Consider the following 22,337-nt stretch of genomic DNA (forward strand, 5'->3'; position numbering starts at 1 on the left):
TACAATATATATTATAAGCTGTGAATATATTATATTATATATATATATATATATACTATATTAGCTTATTCTTATTATAATGCGCTGCTCAGCTGGCAGATCTCCCGCCGCACCACCTTGTCGAACTTGCTGCACCGTGGTGCTGTGGGTATATTATATTGTTATAATATGTATGTTAACTTATTCTTATTATAACTACAATCCGTGCATAAAATCACTTGAAAAAATTAAACTAGAATGCATGTAACTTCAAACTAAATTTTACATAAATAAATTTCTCAGTAAAAGCGGAAACTAATCTATTATATTATTATAATATATATATATTAACTTATTATAACTACAATCCGTCCATCCGATCACTTGACAAAAATTAAATCAGACTGCATGTAACTTTAAACTAAATTTTACATAAATAAATTTCTCAGTATAAGCGGAAACTAATTCACGTATTGTATTCATTCATGTATTATATGTATGTAATACATGTATTTATGTTATCTAAAATCAAATTTAAATTTACACTGATAACAATTGCTAGCAAAGTAAAATCAAAAGGCACCTTACTAGCTTTGCAGCGTTTCTCCATCATTTAAATTTATTATTATCTTATTTTATTTATTTTTAATTTATTATTATTTAAATTTATTATTATTATTAAATTTATTATTATTATTAAATTTATTATTATTATTATTAAATTATTAATCAAAAGGCATCATATTTATCTAATCGAAAATCAAATTAAAATTTACACTGATAACAATTGCTAGCAAAGTAAAGTCAAGAGGCATCATAGGAGGCATCTTACAAAAATCAAATTTCATTTCAGGAGGCATCGTATTTATCTACTGGAAAATCAAATTTAAATTTACACTGATAACAAGTAAAAGTAAAATCAAGAGGCATCTTACTAGCTTTGCAGCGCTTCTCCATCATCTCAGGAGTCTCGGTCTGTTCGATGCGGGCAACCTTGTAGCCTTTGAATTGAGTTCAATAGAGTTTCAATACAGTTCAATAGAGTTCAATTTACACAGATAACAAGTGGTAACAAAGTAAAATCAAGAGGCATAAGTAAAGTCAATCTTACTAGCTTTGCAGCGTTTCTCCATCATCTCAGGAGTCTCGGTCTGTTCGATGCGGGCAACCTTGTAGCCTTTCTCGATGAGTGATGACGAGTAGCGCCCGTACGATATCTCCGGGAACCCCGAGTGCGGAACTGTGCCCTGTACACAAATTGTTTTGTGGAAATAAAAATTGTTTCATGGAAATAAATGAAAAATAACAACGATCTAAGGTTCTAAAAACCTTGTAGCCTTTCTCAATGAGTGATGACGAGTAGCGCCCGTACGATATCTCCGGGAACCCAGAGTGCGGAACTGTGCCCTGTACGCAAATTATTTCATGGAAATAAAAATTATTTCATGGAAATAAATGAGAAATAACAACGATCTAAGGTTCTAAAAACCTTGTAGCCTTTCTCGATGAGTGATGACGAGTAGCGCCCGTACGATATCTCCGGGAACCCAGAGTGCGGAACTGTGCCCTGTACGCAAATTAGTTCATGGAAATAAAAATTATTTCATGGAAATAAATGAGAAATAACAACGATCTAAGGTTCTAAAATCCTTGTAGCCTTTCTCAATGAGTGATGACGAGTAGCGCCCGTACGATATCTCCGGGAACCCAGAGTGCGGAACTGTGCCCTGTACGCAAATTAGTTTCATGGAAATACAAATTGTTTTATGGAAATAAATGAGAAATAACAATGATCTAAGGTTCTAAAAACCTTGTAGCCTTTCTCAATGACGGATGACAAGTAGCGCCCGTACGATATCTCCGGGAACCCAGAGTGCGGAACTGTACCCTGCACGCAAATTTTTCATGGAAATACAATTGTTTAATGGAAATAACTAAGAAATAAAAACGATCTGAGGCTCTAAAAAGGGCCTAGTTTTGATTCAAGATGCAAAAGCATCAAGAAGCAACTGCATCAAGAAGCAAATGCTTCAAGAAGCAACTGTCACCAGGCAGGAGCGCAGTACACGTATTTACTCTCATAGGATAACAGTCTACAAGTGAGAACTCAGTTTTCACCAAAACTCTCATAAGTATACTATACTAAAATCACATTCATCAAAGGAAAATACTCAAATTTTAATGTAAGAAGAAAAGTAATAGGAAAATTGATCAATTCACTGCAAGCTGGCGTATAAATTAAAATTTAAAAAATATAACTTGCTACTCACTGCAGTGAGTGACAGAGAGCGCATTTTCTCGTCGACGAAAACATGAAGTCACGGACGGACGGACAAACAAAGACAGACAGACGGACGGACAGACAGACGGACATGACGAGCACAATAGTCAATTTTTTCCATAAGTGAGAAAATGCGCTAAAAAGAGAAAAATCTATTAAAAAATTGCATTGAATACTAATTAAGCTTGTTCACAAAAAAGTTTCCATTGTTGCACGAGGCAGGAAATTCCATGCCAATTTACCTTCATTAAAATGAGTCCAAGTTCCTGAACGCCGATCTCAGCGTCCATGTAGAAGAATTCATAGAACTTGCCCATCTTGAAGAACAGAACCGTGTCAAAGTTCTGGCTCTTGAACAGCCACCACTGACGATGGCACTGAAAAGTGTTTCACGTTAACAACATAATTCTACTTACAACATCAATTCATTGCAAAAAAAAATAATTAAGTGTTTCAAGTTCAAGGCTTCTTCTTCTACTTACTAAAAACATCAATTCATTGCAAAAAAAAAATAATTTACATACTCAAACTATGTCAAATTTTCAGGCACACATCAGTAATTAAGATTTGGGAATACGTTATCCAACAATCTAAGGTGGACTAATTTCAAGAAAATATTTTCAAGCCGCTACAAGATTTCATGAAAAACCTAACGTTCGATTAAATTGTATTTAAAATTGCTAAATTGCATACTTAAACGATGTCAAATTTTCAGGCATCAGTAATTAAGATTTGAGAATATGTTATCCAAAAATCTAAAATGAACTAATTTCAAGAAATTGTTCAAGCCGCTACAAGATTTCATGAAATACCAGACCTTTCATTAAAATTTTATTAAAATCCACAATTTGAACCTGAACATAGGACCTATTATAGATTATATTATATTATATAGGACCTGAAACTCATCAAAATCAGGAGATTAATGTGCATAGAATGGCCATTCAATACCAGACTTTCGATTCAAATTGTATTTAACATCCACAATTTGAGTGATAATGGGACCTGCCATTAAAGCATGCATGTGAAGCTCTTCTGCTGGTTGAAGCTCGTCTGCTGGTTGAGAAAACTCTCGGGCACCCACAAGGTGCTTGATTGAAATTGTATTTAACACCCACAATTCGAGTGAAATGGGCACTGAAACTGATCAAAACCAGGGTAATAGTGAGCATAAAATGGCCATTAAAGCATGCATGTTAAGCTCTTACAGGCGTCTGCTGGTTGAGAAAACTCTCGGGCACCCACAAGGTGCGTCGGTCATACTCAGGATGATCTAGTCGGCGACCAGCAGCATCTTTGATGTTCTCGGGCAGCAAGAAGGACGGTGGGGTGTAGCCGGCGCTACTTTCCGGGTCTGCAACCTACAAGCAAATTTGAGTATCAACAAAAAGCAATATAAACATAAACATATCAGATTCAGTAATAAACAAATTCATTTGATGTTCTCAGGCAGCAAGACGAAGGAGGGCGAGGTAACGCTACTTTCCGGGTCTGCAACCTACAAGCAAACTTTAATATAAACAAAAAACATTATTTAGTTATAGATGGAATTACTATCAGATTCAGTAATAAACAAATTCATTTGATGTTCTCAGGCAACAAGAAGGAGGGCGGGTTGTAACCGGCGCTACTTTCCGGGTCTGTAACCTATGGCAAAATTTGAATATACACAAAAAAAACATTATAAACATGATTAGTTATAGACGGAATTACAATCAGATTCAGCGATAAACAAACTCTAATTTTTAATTAAATCAAGGTATTTTAGTAATATACACAAAAAACATTATGAACATGATTAGTTATAGAAGTAATTACTATCAGAATCAGTAATAAACAAACTCTCCAGTTTACAGAAATTTTAGCATGAAATTTATTCAATGAAACGAGTTTATTTTGTCAGAGACTAGAAGCAATGATCATAAATTGTTTCCGTAGAGCAAGCAACCAGCAAGCCAGTACAATGTTTAGTCTACGGTATTGTAATCAAGAATTTATATATTTTTAAACTTGTTATGGGATTACAATATAATTCAGGAAAACGCTCTTAAAATTGAAAATTAGCAAAAAAAAAAAAATACTATCCAATATCACCACCTCATTTAAAAATTATTTGTGTGTGCTTAGTCTATAGTAATCAATGATTTATACTATATATTTTTAAAAATTATCTTGGGATTACAAAACAAACCAGAAAAACGCTCTTAAAATTGAAAACATCAAAAAAACTATCCAATATCACCACCTGTTTTAAAAATTATTTGTGTGTGCTTAGTCTATAGTAATCAATCATTTACCTATACTATATATTTCAAAAAATTGTCTTGGGATTACAAAACAAACCAGGAAAACACTCTTAAAATTGATAGCCAGCAAGAAAACTATCCGATAACATTAAGTACCTCTTTTAAAAATTATTTATGTGTGCTTAGTCTATAGTAATCAATGATTTATACTATATATTTTAAAAAATATAACTCAGTACTCACTACAGTGAGTGACAGAGAGCGCTTTTTCTCGTCGACGAAAACTTGAGGTCATGGACGGACAGACAGACAGACAGAGACAGACAGACGGACATGGCGAGCACAATAGTGCATTTTTTCCATAAATGAGAAAATGCGCTAAAAATTATCTTGGGATCATAGTGGCAAACCACAGCTTTTTTAGAATCAGTTCATTTTCAATTTTCTCATTTACCCAAGATTTAAATCAATTCCTTATGTATGATACTGCTGATATCCAGGATACTTTACAGTTTACTGGTCTACTTATAGGACTCACAATTTCACAAATGAACTTGAGGGAGTCTAAAAAACCCTCTGCTTTGCCACTATGCTTGGGATTACAAAACAAACCAGGTAAACGCTCTTAAAATTGAAAACTATCAAAAAAACTATCGTATATCGTTACCTCTTTGGCAGCAAAAAGCGATAATTTTGACTTGAGAGACGGAGAGGCTGACGCAGCAACCGGTGAATAAGGTGGAGCAGTGGGAGTGTATGGAGTGAAGGGTGGAGCTGATGGAGTGTAGGGTGTGAGACTGGGTGTCAGTTTGGGTGTAACGCTGGGTGTAACGCTGGGTGTAATCTTGGGTGTGAGTTTGGGTGTAACGCTGGGTGTAAGCTTGGGTGTAACGCTGGGTGTAAGCTTGGGTGTAACGCTGGGTTTGAGCTTGGGTGTGGAGCATCCATTGGTACCCCGCTTCTTTGATGATACCGATTTCTGAAAAATGATTTTAGTTTATACAATATAACCAATAACATTATTTTGCCCGGAAAGCAAAAAAATAAAACCAATAATCTCTATAAGATATTATGATGTACTGAACAGAGGCAATTTAAGCAGTATAACTTCGAGATGATCAATCAATAAAGCTAGCTAATCAGGTAAGATAACAAATATAATTATTGAACGGTTATTCAACATACATGTAAGACTAGTAGACAACCCTAGGCTTGGATCGCAAGATCGATAATAATACATGTAATTCAACATACATGTAAGGCTAGTAAACAATCCCCAGGCTTGGATCGCAAGATTGATAATCATACATGTAATTCAACATACATGTAAGACTAGTAGACAATCCCCAGGCTAGGATCACAAGATCAATAATCCATCAAAGACAATTCTCATTTCCAATTGCGTTTCTTGCTTCCATTATAATTTAAGATTCAAATGCTGTTTATCGCTGGATTAACCACTCAATCTTACATTATACAAAAAGCTCTCATCTAACCCAATTATGATATTCGAAAATACTTTAAATTATACTAGACTATACTAATTATTAATTAATTATACTACTACTATAATTAAAGTATAATAATTATTATACTACTATACTTTAAATTTATAATCCAATATTGAACTTAAATTTGACCAATTAAAAAATTGAATTAAGCTACATTTTTTATTCAATGTCCATTTTACTTAATCATATTACTTCATGATTCAGCATTGAAAATACAAATTCATAAAATGGTAATACCCCAACACGAGATGTGATGTGGATAAGTGCGCGTATAACTCAAAAGAAAAATTATAAATTTTATATTAAATATTATCTTGGTATGGGATGGCAAATTTTGTCGTTTATGCAAGTACAATTGCAAAGAAAAGAGTGGATTTTTTCAACAATATCTTTTTTACTTCTTATCATTAAACAAGAAAAAAATATAACTCAGGACTCACTGCAGTGAGTGACATTTTCTCGTCGATGAAAACGCAAAATCACGGACAGATGGACAGACGGACGGGCATGGCGAGCACAATAGTGCATTTTTTCCATTAATGAGAAAATGCGCTAAAAATATGGAAAGAATTGATAGTAAAAACTATTTTCTGGTCTTCAGTAGAACCAATATTTGTAGAACTCTTATTTATCATTGAAATTAAGTCTAATATCATAATAGTATACATGGAAACGTCCTGTTGCAATGATCAATCAAGACTTAACTTTGGAGAACATTTTAGTGAATTCAAGTATATTAAAACACTGGATGCAACAATAATACTTTATTGTACATTATTATTCAACTATTAACCACAACAGTAATAGTAGTAGTATTTCAATAGAAGCATGATAAACAATTGAAGCGTTGATGGTAGTTGAGTTTGATAGTATTTGACCTCGGAGTTTGTTTGAAGCAGAAGCCGCTATAATCACTTTGTAGAATTATAACGAAATTGTAGAATAATAGTTAACAATAGAAGCATGATAAACAATTGAAGCGTTGATGGTAGTAAGTTGACTTTCATAGTATTTGCCCTTCGGAGTTTGATTGAAGCAGATGCCGCGACAATTATTTTATAGAATTAGAATAAAATCGTAGAATAATAGTTAATAGGCTTAACTGGAGAGGGTGAGGGCGTTACAGAGTCATCAGAGCGAGGCTCGTCTTTGGAAACTTCGTCTTTGTCCCGCGATATTTATTTCATAGAAATATAATAAAATCGTAGAATAATACTTAAGTTGCTGACCTTAACTGGAGAGGGTGAGGGCGTTACAGAGTCATCAGAGCGAGGCATGGTATTTGCCCTTGGAGTTTGTTTGAACTTTGAAGCCACTTATTTGAAGTTTGTTTGAAGCCACTAATTCTACTTTGTAGCATTATAAAGAAATAATAGAATAATAGTTAATTGTCTGACCTTAACTGGAGAGGGTGACGGCGTTACAGAGTCATCTGATCGAGGCTCGTCTTTGCCCTTGGAGTTTGATTGAAGCAGACGCCGCAATAATCACTTCATAGAATCATAATGAAATAATAGAATAATAATTAAGTTGCTGACCTTAACTGGAGAAGGTGACGGCGTTACAGAGTCATGAGAGCGAGGCTCGTCTTTGGAGACTTCGTTCTCGTCCCGCGATATTTATTTCATAGAAATATAATAAAATAATAGAATAATAGTTAAGTGTCTGACTTCATAGAATCATATTGAAATAATAGAATAATAGTTATGTATCTAACCTTAACTGGAGAAGGTGAGGGCGTTACAGAGTCATCAGAGCGAGGCTCGTCTTTGGAGACTTCGTTCTCGTCTACACCAGACGACGCACTCTCGTCGCTGCTCTCTGCTTCCTCGCCTGAAATATGCAACACGGTTCTTAGAGTACGGAAAAAACTTGGCACATTCATAATTAACATGCAATAAATCTGAAATATGCAACACAGTTCTTAGAGTAAGAAAAAACATAGCGCATTCTGAACATGAATTGAATGACGGACTTGGAAATATATTCCTTAGACAGATACATGGAAAAAAATATGCAACACAGTTCATTAAGTTAGAAAAACTTAGCGCATTCTGAACATGAATTGAATGGCGGTCTTGGAAATATATTCCTTAGATGGATACTTGAAAAAAAAATGTGCAACACAGTTCATGGAGTAAGAAAAACGTATCGCATTCTGAACATGCAATAAATCTGAAATATGCAACACAGTTCTTAGAGTACGGGAAAAACTTAGCGCATTCTGAACATGCAATAAATCTGAAATATGCAACACAGTTCATAGAGTACGGGAAAAACTTAGCGCATTCTGAACATGCAATAAATCTGAAATATGCAACACAGTTCATAGAGTACGAAAAACTTAGCGCATTCTGAACATGCAATAAATCTGAAATAATGCAACGCAGTTCATTGAGTACGAAAAAACATAGCGCATTCTGAACATGAATTGAATGGCGGTCTTGGAAATATTTCCTTAAATGAATATATGAAAATAATGCAACGCAGTTCATAGGGTAATAAAAAAACTTAGCGCATTTTGAAAATGAATTGAATGGCGGACATGGAAATATTTCCTTAGATGGATACATGAAAAAAAATTTGCAACACAGTTCTTAAGAGTACAGAAAAATCTTAGCGCATACTGAACAAGAATTGAATGTCAGTGTTGGAAATATTTCCTTAGATGGATACATGAAAAAAAAATGCAATGCAGTTCGTTGAGTTAGAAAAACTTGGCGCATTCTGAACATGCATTGAATGGCAATCATGGAAATATATTCCTTAGATGAATACATGAAAAAAAATGCAACGCGGTTCATAGAGTGAAAAAAACTTAGCGCATTCTGAACATGAATTGAATGGCGGACATGGAAATATATTCCTTAGATAGACACATGAAAAGTATATGTACATAGCACACAAGTGAGATAGTATGTAACACACGTAATATGTGACATGTGATGTGATATGTAGTGGGTGCAAAAAGTATCCGACACAAAAGAAAAAAATATAACTCAGTACTCACTGCAGTGAGTGACAGAGAGCGCATTTTCTCGTTGACAAAAACTTGAGGTCACGGTCCTCACGGACGGACGGACGGACACGGCAAGCACAATAGTGTATTTTTTCCATAAACGAGAAAATGCGCTAAAAATTAATTTAATTAAAGCTTATCTAACAAAATAACATGAACAAACATCATTCTAATGTATATTTACATGGTAAATACAGATATCATATAAAAACAACAATATTAAATATTGACTTGATAATTGCAATTTTGTAAAAGTCAAAATAATAAAGTTTTTCCTCTGCATCACATACTTTTTGCACCCACTGTATGTACTTAGTATAATTACTGCAATTTGATCTCCTTCCTGCAGCCTGAGAGAAATTGAAAGACACGTTCACCCAACTATTGACTCTAATGTTCCACTTATTAGCCAGCTACTGACACTCAACTCTAAAGAAAGTTTTGAATAAAAATTGCATTCATTTTAATCAGACTCGCATTAATGAAGAACCCTACAATAAACAAAAGGATGATATAAGTATTAAAAATTATTGGTTAATACAGTATATTGGACAAAGATAGTGCATTTGAAGAGAAGAATTACACTTGTCCACAATATTCATCGGACGGATAAACAGTTAAGATGTATGAAGTTAATGGTAAGTTATAATATTTTTTCTATGAAATCAAATTTGTCATAAAATTAGCGTTAGGTTAAAAAAATTAAAATTCAATATTCCGTTTGGTCAGTGTAAATTGCATTCATAACGAAAATGTAATTTTCTGCTAAATTTCAAACGGAACTTTACTGGGAGTTCAGTGTTGCATGCCCGTTTGAAGGATTCTCATTTGATTTACATACTTGAGTTTCAAAGCTAATGAATATAAATAAATAAATATTGAAGCATTAGGTAAAAATAGATTTAATATATAATAGCAGTAATAATCCAGCCTGAGCCACGGACCAGCATGCCAGTCCATTGAATGTTAGAGGCTTGGCATAGAAATATTTTAGAATTGTAATCATTTGAAACCTATAATTTTGATTCAAATGTAGTTCGATACCTACATGTATTACTCATAGGTAGAGCAAGGAAGGTATCAATCATTTGATACCTGTATGTGTAATACTATTTTCAATGGTTGATCAGGCATCGCAAAACGTTGTTTGAATTGAAAAACTCCAGCTTAAGTCAATAAAATTTGTATCAAATGAAAAAGATGATTTTGTTAAAATTTCACTATGAAATATAATTTTTGAAGGAAGGTTGAACGTTTTCCTTTTTCAATTTCCGTTACTTCAGTTTGCCACTTAATTCAATACCAGGGAGAGACAGTCGGACAGATCAAATAGGCATGTCAGGCTGCGCCATGTCGGCTTAATATGTTGGCTTAGTTAGTTTAGTATGAAAACTTATTCACTAGATGCCTGCCTTGGGTACCCTGTAAGCTTAGTATCATTGTTATTTCAAACATATGAATATTCTATCACTTCTTCTACTGATTTGTAACTGGAAAGTCAAATGTATATAATACATACAAGCCAATAAACCCACGTTTATGTTTGGTAGGTAAGGTTACACAGCCAAACGAGCACGAATGATTTAACCTTTCAAATTCACATAAACAAATTCGATCAAGTCGACAGTCAAATACTTTCCACAGCTACAAAAGGTTATAAGGTTAACATAACCATATGCCAGTTTTAAAGTGAGCTAAAACTCAAACAAGTAAACATTAAATCATTTTCGATGAGATACAATAGGTTATAAGGTTAGAATATAACCTTACAAACTATTATATCTCATCAAAAATTATTTACCGTTTACTTGTTTGAGTTTTAGATGGAATACATTCAACAAAACTGATAAGAGTCAAAGCTTCTGAACAAGACAGCAGCAATTAGCAGGTTTTAAAGCAGGGTTGGCAATGATTAAATCAAAATGATTAAATCATGTGATTAAATCACTTGATTTTTTTATAAAAAAATCATGATTTATTTGATTTTTTCGATTTTTTGATTTTTTTTATTTTTTCATATATTTAAATATATTGAGTGGCAGTCTTTAATTTATATTGAGGTATTGTTATTCATGGTTTAGTATAAATGTACTATAAATGACAAATTGGCATATAAACTTGTTGCCTTTAGTGTGTATTAGGTTCCAATAAATGGAATGTTTTTGGTACAGAGGCATCAAGAGTGCAATACATTGTACATTTCTAGCAGCTTAGCTAATTCTTATAAGGCTATAAGTACCAGTCTTTAACTATTTGACTATTTGTTATATATTGATTACAATATACAATTTAAATGTGTTAGCTAGCTTATACACGGGGGGGGGGGCAGAACTGATTGAACAGTTTTGAGGCAAAATAAAAGAGTAATGGTGGTACATAAAGAAGTAAGTTTATTTTCCTCAAGATTAGCATAACATACCATTTAAAATACTTATGTTTTGCAAACAATATCAGGAAAATGGGGTTTGTTAGCTGCATCACACTGTTGGAGTCGTTCTTGGAAGTTTCCTACAGCACGTTCACACATATGGCGAGGTATGGCTATAACCTCTGCTGCAATAATCCATCCCCTTAGCTGTGGTAGGGTGTGAGGGCAACTTCTGAACTTCTCTTTTAGAAGTCCCCAAAGAAAGAAATCGCAAGTGCTCAAATCAGGTGACCTCACAGGCCAGTGTAAATCACCCCTCAGAAACACCAGACCTCTGGGAAACATGCGTTTCAAAACATTGGGTGACATTCGGGCTGTGTGAGCTGTAGCCCCATCCTGCTGGAACCACATGTCTTGCAATGCTTCATTTTCAACAATGTTTTCCATCCTGGGCTGCAAGAAATTTTGCAACATTGCAGCATAGCGATCGGAATTCACGATCACGGTTACTCCCTCCTCCAAAAACGACTCCAACAGTGTGTTGCAGCTAATAGCCCCCATCTTCCAGATATTGTTTTCAAAACATAAGTATTCTAAATGGTATGTTATGCTAACTTCTAGGAAAATAAAACTCCATACAAACTTTACAAAGCTAATGAATAGACTTACCAATAATTGTTTACCCAAAAATCCCTAAGTGGTAAACACAACCTTGGCCTGTTGGCCATTATTGAAGGCAATAAGTGCCCTTTTTAGCCATCCATTATGATCCATATACTGTTATTGTTAGTAGGCTAATTGCAACATAAAAAATAACACATCAAAAAGACAAAAAAGTTGAACAAATAAAAAAAATCAAATAAATAAAAAAAATCATGAAAAAATCAAAAAAATCATTGATTTTTTATTTTTTTGATTTTTTTAAAAAAATAAAAAAAAATCGCCAACCCTGTTTTAAAGTGAGCTAAAACTCAAACAAGTAATCATTAAATCATTTCCGATGAGATACAAAAGGTTATAAGGTTAGATTTAACAAAAATAATCAGGTTCAAAGTTTCTGAACAAGACAGCAGCAATAACAAACCAGGCTTGCAGTACCGTAAATCATTTTCAATGAGATAAAATAGGTTATACGGTTAGATTTAACAAAAATTATCAGATTCAAAGATCCAAATACGACAAAAGCAATAACATACCTGGTTTGTATTCATCAGCGGATCCATCACTCTCGCTCAGCAAGACAATTCTCCGTCTCTTCGATGGCACTTGTGAACTTGAACCTTGCTTAGGACGTTTTTTGTTGGAATTTGGGCTCAAACTGTTGGTCAGGTTGCTGTCATCAATGTTTTCCTTGCTGCTGCTGTCTGAAATATATAAACATTTATAGCAATGAATGAACAATAGATAACATGAACAATAGATAACTACCACCAATGAACAATAGATAACTACCACCAGGAACCTTAGAAGAAGAAGAATTTGGGCTCAAGCTGTTGGTCAGGTTGCTGTCATCAATGTTTTCCTTGCTGCTGCTGTCTGAAATATATGGAAATTTATAGCAATGAATGAGCAATAGTTAATGAATATTGCTTCTTGAGACAATGTAGCTGGGATGATAATAAAAAATGGGATAATTTTTAGCGCATTTTCTCATTTATGGAAAAAAAGGTGCTATTGTGCTCATCATGTCCGTCTGTCAGTCCGTCCGTCCGTGACTTTGAGTTCTTGTGAATTTTAAGAAAATGCGCTCTCTGTCACTCACTGCAGTGAGTAGGTACTGAGTTATATTTTAATGTTCTCTCTAATATCACCGCAAAAAAAATTGTTTCTAAACGTGAAGCAACAAGAGAACATAAAATAATCAAAATTTTCTCCAATTGACAAAAAATTACTTGAAAGACTTACTTTCAGAACCTTCTGCTTGAGCCTCATCGTCGCTTCCTTCTCCCATTTCTTCCTAAACGTGAATATAGTGACTTGAAGCAACAAGAGAACATAAAATAATCGAAATTTTCTCCAATTGACAAAAAATTACTTGAAAGACTTACTTTCAGAACCTTCTTCTTGAGCTTCATCATCACTTCCTTTTTAATTAATACAAAAATTTACTTAATAAACTTACTTTCACCTTCTTCTTGAGCCTCATCATCGCTTTCTTCTTCCATTTCTTCATCCGAGGGCTCATGAGTGACCAATAAGGCTTCCCGGTCCTCAATGTTCAGTTTGGCAGCTTCCTCTGCACTTGCTTTAGCTTTCTGCCATGCTCCATCTTTATAAGTTGGAACTCCAACTTTTATGGGATCTCCAAAAGGCTTCAAAAAGCTGAAAAGTAAACAAATTTTCTTCTCTTACTAGCATCTCTTGAAAGAAAATGAAATGTAGCTGAAAATTAAACAAATTTATGTAATGTAGCATGTAGCAACCCTTTGGCATTAAGTAATGCCAAAGGGAAAAGTAAACAAATTAATGTAATGTAGCATGTAGCAACCCTTTGGTATTAAGTAATGCCAAAGGGAAAAGTAAACAAATTTATGTAATGTAGCATGTAGCAACCCTTTGGCATTAAGTAATGCCAAAGGGTTAAGGACTAATTAGCAAATTTAAATTGTTTCAAGAGGCAAATTTTAACTCGAAAAGCCTCTACGGTTGAGCTTACCTGGCAAAATGTAATTGGCCTGGTAAGCTCAACTATAGAGGCTTTTTGAGTCTAAATTAGCCTCTTGAAACAATTTAAATTTGCTAATTAGTCCTTAACCATTTGGCAGAAATTGCCACACATTGTAACCTAAAATCTCACTAGCATCTCCTGAAAGAAAATGAAATTGGCCTGGTAAGCTCAACTATAGAGGCGCTTTGCGTCAAAATTGAACTCTTGAAACAATTTATGTTTTCTAATTAGTCCTTAACCTTTTGACAGCAAATTGCCACACATCGTAACTTAAAATTTCACTAGCATCTCTTGAAAGAAAACAAAATCGGCCAGCTAAGCTCAACTATAGAGGCGCTTTGAGTCAAAATTGGTTTCTTGAAACAATTTAAATCTGCTAATTAAGCTTTAATCCTTTAGCAGCAAATTGCCACACATGGCAACTAAAAATCTCACTAGCATCTCTTGATAGAAAATTAAATTGGCCAGCTAAGCTGAACCATAGAGGCTTTTGGAGTCAAAATTGGTTTCTTGAAACAATTTAAGTTTGCTATAATGGCTTTAACCCTTTGGCAGCAAATTGCCACAGATGATAACACTTCCCCACCAGTTTGTGTTTGAAGCAAAATTATCATTATCAATCATCTGCATATCATGTCATGCATGACATCATATACAAAAAAGCTCAAGAATTAAAATAGGAGCACGTAAAGAAAAATTGTGGTTCAGTCTCTGAAATTTATGCTCTTAATCATATTATAAAAGTAGCAATATATCTTCAATTCTAATCAGTAGCTTAATAATATTTACATAATCATCTTGAACTTAGATAGTTTCTCATAAAATATGCAGGTTAATTTTTTATAATGTCAATCTTTCAACTGTAGTGACCATAATTGATTGATTCATCAACTGCAATCTAAGCTTTAAATATATGAAATTTTTATGAATGCCCATGGATATAAATATCTTAGAATTGCTCATACTTTCATGCAAAAGCCTCAGAACTGTGATATACTTAGCTGGCCTAACCACCTTAGAGATAATTCACTATTGGGAAGCTATAAGACCTAAGATCTGGCACACAATGCTGCATGAGTGACTGCATAGTTGCATTCTATCTAGAAAAAGCAGAAATGCAGCAAAAGTATCATCAACTTCTTTTCACATTCACTAGACTATATTTTAGTAAATTAGCCATCACTTAACATTCTTGGCCTATGCACTTAGTTTCAAGCTTCTAAGATCATACGAGTATAAATTTTGGAGTGCTCAATGGTGTAAAATTAACAAATGATATTATATCAACATACTACATGGGGATGATTTTTACAAAGAAAAATTCACAAGACTACTAAGTTTGTAGTCTTGGTGGCAAAGCAGAGACTATTTTTACTCTCCCTCAAGTTCATTTTTGAGTCCTATAAGTAGACCAGTAAATTATCATGGATACCAGCATTATCATACAATATACATTAATTGGGTTGAATCTTTGGACGAGGAAATTGAAAATGAACTGATTCTAAAAAAATCTGTGGTTTACCACTATGCATTACAAATGCACAATAAACTACATACTAGTTATAACAAATTTTCATTCATACTATTGGGATTTTCCATTATGCCAACTGACCTCTCTCTCACCCAGCCACGACTAGGAGGATCTTCAAAGAACTGCAAGTGCACGGCATTCTTGCGGGAAAATGAACCTCCAGAGGGAGGCTTGCAAACCAAGCCTGGCCACCATGGATGTCCTTCCAATTTTCCCCACACCAATGTGAATTCAGTGACCTCTGCACAGAAAATCTGAATTAAATCAAGATAGCAGACATGCTATCTGTTCTATTGCATTTTATAACGCCTCTTTTTTTGGTACTGTCAAGCCTCAATACCCTGGAGACTGATTATCAAAACATTGCTATTTACATGTAGCCACTTTACCCACTTATGTGTTGCATAAGTGCTGCTATGAAGACTTAACTCTAGTGGTGGTAGCCTATTATCAAAACATTTTTGCAGTAAGCTACGTACAAGAATTTGTGCATAACTGTACGCCTGCTCAAAGGTGTAGTAAGCAGAACCAGAATTAAGTACAAGTTTGGAGTGTCTGCTGAAGCAATATTAAAATATTGATTTACCAGAAACAAGTTGAATTGTAATAGAGTTTTGTCAATAATTTGACATAGGTAAACTCATAAAATTTTCTATATTCTAGGTCTCTCTAAAAAGTGTTCTAATTATGAATGGGAATATTGCAATTTTTTGCCTCAATTTGAAACATGAATTTTATTTGAAACATATTTGAAATATTTCCTCAAATCTTACAATATTTTCTTAACATGAATTTTATTTGAAACATATTTAAAATATTTTCTAAATTTTATGATTGCAAAATCATCCAAATTCTTTAGGTTTTTGCTTTATAATTTATAGGAATGTCAATTTTCTCCAAAGCTGCAGGCTAGGCAATTTCCCACATTCACATTGGCAATCTCAACAATAGATACCTACCTACTGATAGTGATGGCTCACTAAATGTCAAACTCATGGGTCTGTCTCATGCCATGGCTCCCTAAGTAATCACACTACCTAAATGCTGACAAGGTTACAGACTGCCAGCCTGACTCCAAGTCCAAAAACTAAAAGTAATTGAAAAAGCCTCCGTAAATCCTCATATATTTAATTTCACCGAGCTGACAATTCTCTGGTTGAGTCTTAAGCACTTTGAGGATTGTAAATTTGTAACTAATGCACATATAGTCAGCTAGACTGAGCTAGTGATATATATAAACCCTGAAGGCTATAGCCTATACCCACTATCATACCCAGCTAGCCTACCATTATTGATAATTTGATACCGGGTATTTCAACAAATTATAGAAAAATAGGCAAACAACTGATTATTTATTAGCGTAAATAAAACTCAATTACTTACCAACTCCTTTCAACTTGATAGTTTTCACAACTTCTTTTATTGGAGTTGCAGATTGCGAACGATTGAAAAAGTTGAGGAGTGACGATTGCTTCGCCATTACTGTATTATTATTACACAGCAAAGACGTTTGTTTACATCCGACGAGATGCAAGTCCCAGCAGCAGAGCGCAAAACTCAGACGTGCTACGGAATTCGCGCCGAGTTCCCGAATGCACGTTTTTCACTGCATGCACATAAAAATTACCTCAGATCCAGCGTTCTTTATCACTGCTCAATCAAACTTTAGAAAATTGTAATGGCATAGAATCATGCATACGTTAGAAAATTGTAATGACATATAATCATGTTCCTTGGAATCACATATATCCCTTACAAATTCCTAATTATGAAAAGAAATAAATCAATGGCCAGCGGTAGTACATAAATATGAGTTACATGAGACATTGGCCCAAGTCAGTCCCTACATATATTTAAAACGTGAATATATTGGTCGACGCGATGGATTGAAATGCAGCCACTAGTGGATATAAATGCTCAAACAATAGCGCAAGCGTTCCGTGGAGCATGGGTATCACGTTTTGGCGTGCCATTGCATGTGATAATCGATGGAGGTGCACAATTCAAATCGGAAATCTTCCTGGAAATGTAAAAAATTGTGGATTTTAATAGGTTGCGCAATACAAATTATAATCTGTAAATGAACGGCTTAATTGAAGAAGCACGTAGAACTATCAAAGCAGCAATTATAACATAACATAGTGATGTCGGCGCTGAAGATTAGGCCCTGATGTGGCCTGTCGCCGATTCTTGTGCTTTTCATGACTTGTCCAAAGGAGATCTAAAAAGAGGTCCTTCGATCGGATCTTTTCCAAATTGACGATAGTTTGAAAGATCTAATACATATCCACTGGGTTCGATATGATGCTAGGTATTTCAAGTCTGAACATATATTTCTCCATAGCTTTATCTAGTCTGTTCTTGAACGCGTTTATACCCGGAACGTCAATGATGTAATCGGGGAGGCTGTTCCACATGTAAGTGATTCGAAGCTAGAAGAAACGTTGTCGCGTGGATGAGTTGCAACGCAATATTTTAGTTTATAGCCGTAGCACCTGGTGTTGGTTTTTGTTTCAAATTCTAGTAATCCTTCTGGGACCTTGCATAAACCATGAGTAAACTTGTATAGTACCTTAATGAGGTCCCCATGCAGACGTTAACAGAGGCTTGGAACTTCAAAATCATTTGGAACTTCCACTTGGAACTTCAAGTGGAAGCTTCAAAATCATTCTACATAGGACTTGCTCTTCAAGCCTGGAATTATCCTTGTTGCACGTTTTTTAACAATGTTTTTCAAATTTTTGCCCTTTCCAAGTTTCGGTGATCACAATGCGTTTCCCAACTCCCGGTTCGGGCGCACGACAGCAACTAACAGCAGCTTCATCGCTTTTTCATCTAGGAACTCGTAAAAGCGTCTGATAAGTCCAAGAAGTTTGTTGGATTTATTAGCTTGCGTTTCAATAAGCTTAGAAAATTTCAGCTTATCGTCGACATGAACTCCTAAATCTTTTTCCACACTAGACTTTTCAATCGTTACTTTCTCATTGCAACCTTGTCATCTCATAGTGTAATCATGGTGTTCATTGTTCTTCCCGAGGTAAAAGGGTGCGCAGCCGTAAACCAGCAAATTAACTCTGAAATCAGCCCTGGAGCCAACATCAACCTTTATAAATGCTATAGATATTGTCATCCTGGCACCTTAGCAGCTGTACTCAATTGATCCATCTCACCACATGAACTTTAAACCAACAATGATCCAGCTATCAAGCTGCTACTTCACATAATTAACGTTCAGCAGCCCTGTAGCAGGATGGCGCACGGAGAGGCGTATGAAAGAAATGCTGCTATTGGGCAATGCTGGCCTCTCGCATACATCCCAAGTACAAGAATCGGCGCTTAGACCACATCAAGCCGATTCTTCAACGCCGACATTACTATGCTATTTTTTACTTAAAACTTAATTGAATTTCGTTCACTAATCACAAGAATGACAAGATGAGTCCCATGTATTGAAGAGGCATGAACAAGACTATAGGCAAGAATCCGTAAGATGGTGACTGGGGTAGTTACAAAGTCATGTAGCGTCAGATGCGTCGATTGTATTCTCCCTTCTCCGTGAGCAGATTTTTCTCAAACGGAGGAATTAAGAGTGATTAATCAAAAGACACTAGGGGCAAATTACCGAGATCTTCCCGATTTATTAAAGTAAACAACTCTATTGTGGAAAAAACGCGATGCTAGCAAAATTCTAGAACTACTACTGCCTGGAACTACTACATCCGAAACGCATTCTACGGATACCTCAATCGCAACCTATATTGGCCAGTCTTAATTAAGCAAGGTTAGCTACCTAGCACCAATCTTATAACACAGAACCCCGAAGTTTCAAATACTTGCCGAGATTTAGTTCTGATTAATAATACTACATGGTGTAGATTTTTAGTTTCCGTTTTCCTTCTATTCGAAATTCTAGCTCCGAAAATTCACAGAAAGCAGCGTTTGTCAATACCAGTATCTATAGTCGACAGATGCAATCATTGAAAGTAGCCATAAGGTTCAGGATTGTCTATGGGAAATTGGAGGAAAGATTTACTTATTCATGATTACGACTCTAGGAAGCGAGAAAATACTTTCTATCCAGCTTGATATATTCATTTATTGAGCAATTATTACTCCATTATTAGATGTATAAGACTTGTATAAGAATCACTACTTTCAACACGCTAAACGCAGATCCTACTCCATTTGCGTGACTGAAATTACTGGATCCTAACGGAGAAAGGCAATTACAGGCTAGTTATTAATAAAAAAGCATATACATACGTACGTGAAATTTTCACGGTACACAGTGTTCAGGATAAGGCACGACAGTAGCATTCAGTACAGTTGCTTATGTACTGGAAGTAATAATATCTAGAGAAATTAAAAAAAAACGCTAAGAGTATGAGTAACAGATGAAACTATACTCGTTAAAAAAAATATCAGGAGCAACAATTTTAAATTCTGAAAATAACCGCTTCCGCTATATTCGGAATTCAATCCATAACAAAATAAAAACATTTTGATACAACATAGGCTCTTAACTAACACAGATGCAACGGAAATAACACCAACCTAATAAACTATCATAGTTTCTATTCAACAATTATGAAGTCTTGGCCAAATTTGACAGGCACAGTTGTAGTTTCATTCGTATACACGCAGAACAGATAAGTACGAAAAATAATCAACTGTTGGCCAGAAAAATATACGCACATTCGAACCTTCAATAAACAGATACTGTATGTATATTGACTATATTCATTTCAGAACAAAAAAATTTGAACCGCAAATGCATATAATTTACAAATCTGTATAACCACGAGAGTACTATAAAGCGAAAAAAATAATTGTTGGCTTTCATGCCAAACCTATGAAAAGTGGACTTCGCCGTCCGCCGCACCAAAACTATTAGCCGAGCTTCGACCATCTGGCATTTTCGAAATTTTTTCCGACATTTCGAAAGCAGTTTCAATTTCCACGACCAAATTGTCGGCATCCTCTGCTTGCTCGTCAACGCTGTTGCTCACGGCACGGTAGCACTCCACTTCAATGCATTCCATCACGTTTACTAGGGCAGGGTGGTCCAGTGGTTAAAATTCAGAGTATTAGGATTGACGCAGAGAGGCGCGGGTTTGATCCCAGCTCTGTGCGCCAGTTTCTGGTCAGAATCGGCTATATAGGAGGCCGGGCGGTTAAGCACAGCAGAATTGGAGCAGTGAGTTGCGAGTTCGAGACTCGCAGAATACTGTGAATGTTCTGCGATGTTATGAATCGGCAACAGGTCTATGGCCTAATTAACGCTGAAACCGCTATTATTATTCTAACTTCGATTTGTTCTTCTTTAGGGACGCAATCTGGTATTATTGCAGATTAACTACATCCAAAAAAAAGGGTGTTTTTTTTTTAATTATATGTTTTTTGGGGTGTAGATTACGAATCTGAAATCCATTAATCGGTATTATTGCAAAAAATCGGTTTTCCGATGCCGACCGCCAAAAATGGATTTCAGATTCGTAATCTACACCCCAAAAAACATATAATTAAAAAAAAAACACCTTTTTTTTTGGATGTAGTTAATCTGCAATAATACCCATATAATTAAAAAAAAAACACCCTTTTTTTTGGATGTAGTTAATCTGCAATAATACCCGCAATCTCAGTTTTCAAGATCGAGATGTTCTTCAAACACCACCCCACTTGATGCTTTCCCTTGTCCACATTGGTCGCCGCGCAGCAAATTTTGCATCTTCACGGTCTGAAAATTGGAAACAATCTATCATTGGGTTTAAATATGATTAATAATGAAAATTCCTGAGATCAAAGTGGCTTTAGCTCTAAATACTACACTAAAATGGCCCCTTTACAATGCAATAAAAATACTATCTCTAGTGATGGTTTGTTAAAAATATTGTTCCGCATGAATTAATACGTAGTACTAGCAAATAAATATCATAGTAAACGTTTGCCGTCTTTAAAGCGTGAAATAAACATTTTAAAACAAATCGATCGCCATGTAGAAAATTTAGCAGAAGCCACCCGTTAATTGGATTAAGAAATGCCCTTGAATCTGGCCAATTTCACACTTTCTTAAGGTCATCTACCAATTTATGCCGTAAAAAGAAAAACAGCCGATTTTTATTTCCAATTTTCTAAAAAAAGAATCTTAAAATGTTACAATAAGTAAATTAATCATGTGGTATCTAATTTTCTATATTTCAATTCGTACACTCAAGACGTGCATGACAACTGATCCGACGCATGTGCACGTCTAACCTGATGCACGACGCTCATGATGCTGCTCTTATGGTCATGACGAAGTGGTCCTCTTGTGGTCACGGCACAACGCACCTCTTGCTTCGGCGGTCAGAACAGCACTCCGGCATCGACTGCGACAAGGCAACAAGCGCAAGCCGACAACCGCCAAGAGTAAGAATCGCGTCTATAATCTAATAGAAACTACTCACCGTCACCGGCCTCCTGTGGCTCCAACAGTCCAACTTTCAAAATTCTGGCGATGTTGCTAGATGGTTCCGAATGAGATTTTGCGTGTGTACTCGAACTGTGTGAATTACAGAATAGTAATATTTGTTGTTACCAGAGCTTAAAACAATTACACAATTATCAGATAGTATGGATATTAAGATTGGCCACGATCAACTGGATTACCATGAAAATAATATTTACTTCATATTTACTCTACTGTTGAAAACAAACAGGCTTCGCAGGTGAATTGTACATAGTTAAGACATTAA

At 35.1% G+C, this 22,337-nt stretch overlaps 1 protein-coding gene across 1 annotated transcript; it reads right to left on the minus strand.

Moving 5' to 3' along the window:
- Positions 1 to 74: 74 nt before the first annotated feature.
- Positions 75 to 17,212, minus strand: LOC108665334 (DNA mismatch repair protein Msh6). The gene is made up of 11 exons (XM_047880082.1): positions 16,987 to 17,212; positions 15,685 to 15,844; positions 13,527 to 13,726; positions 12,884 to 12,940; positions 12,601 to 12,711; positions 7,735 to 7,850; positions 5,174 to 5,485; positions 3,469 to 3,621; positions 2,503 to 2,637; positions 1,091 to 1,226; positions 75 to 142 (listed from the first exon to the last, which is right to left on the minus strand). Exons 1-11 carry the CDS (start codon positions 17,081 to 17,083, stop codon positions 75 to 77), a joined length of 1,545 nt encoding a protein of 514 aa, XP_047736038.1. The 5' UTR covers positions 17,084 to 17,212.
- Between the last annotated feature and the right edge of the window lie 5,125 nt (positions 17,213 to 22,337).

The sequence above is a fragment of the Hyalella azteca genome, unplaced genomic scaffold (genome assembly GCF_000764305.2).
Source record: "Hyalella azteca isolate HAZT.00-mixed unplaced genomic scaffold, Hazt_2.0.2 contig4627, whole genome shotgun sequence".
NCBI classification, from domain to species: Eukaryota; Metazoa; Arthropoda; class Malacostraca; order Amphipoda; family Hyalellidae; genus Hyalella; species Hyalella azteca.

Coding starts and splice junctions, on each gene's coding strand:
- LOC108665334 (XM_047880082.1), bottom strand. CDS start 17,083: ATGGCGAAGCAATCGTCACTCCTCAACTTTTTCAATCGTTCGCAATCT. Junction 7,851..12,600: donor CGCTGATGAATACAAACCAG/GTATGTTATTGC, acceptor TGCATATTTCAG/GCGAGGAAGCAGAGAGCAGC. Junction 1,227..2,502: donor TTGGACTCATTTTAATGAAG/GTAAATTGGCAT, acceptor ATTTGTGTACAG/GGCACAGTTCCGCACTCGGG.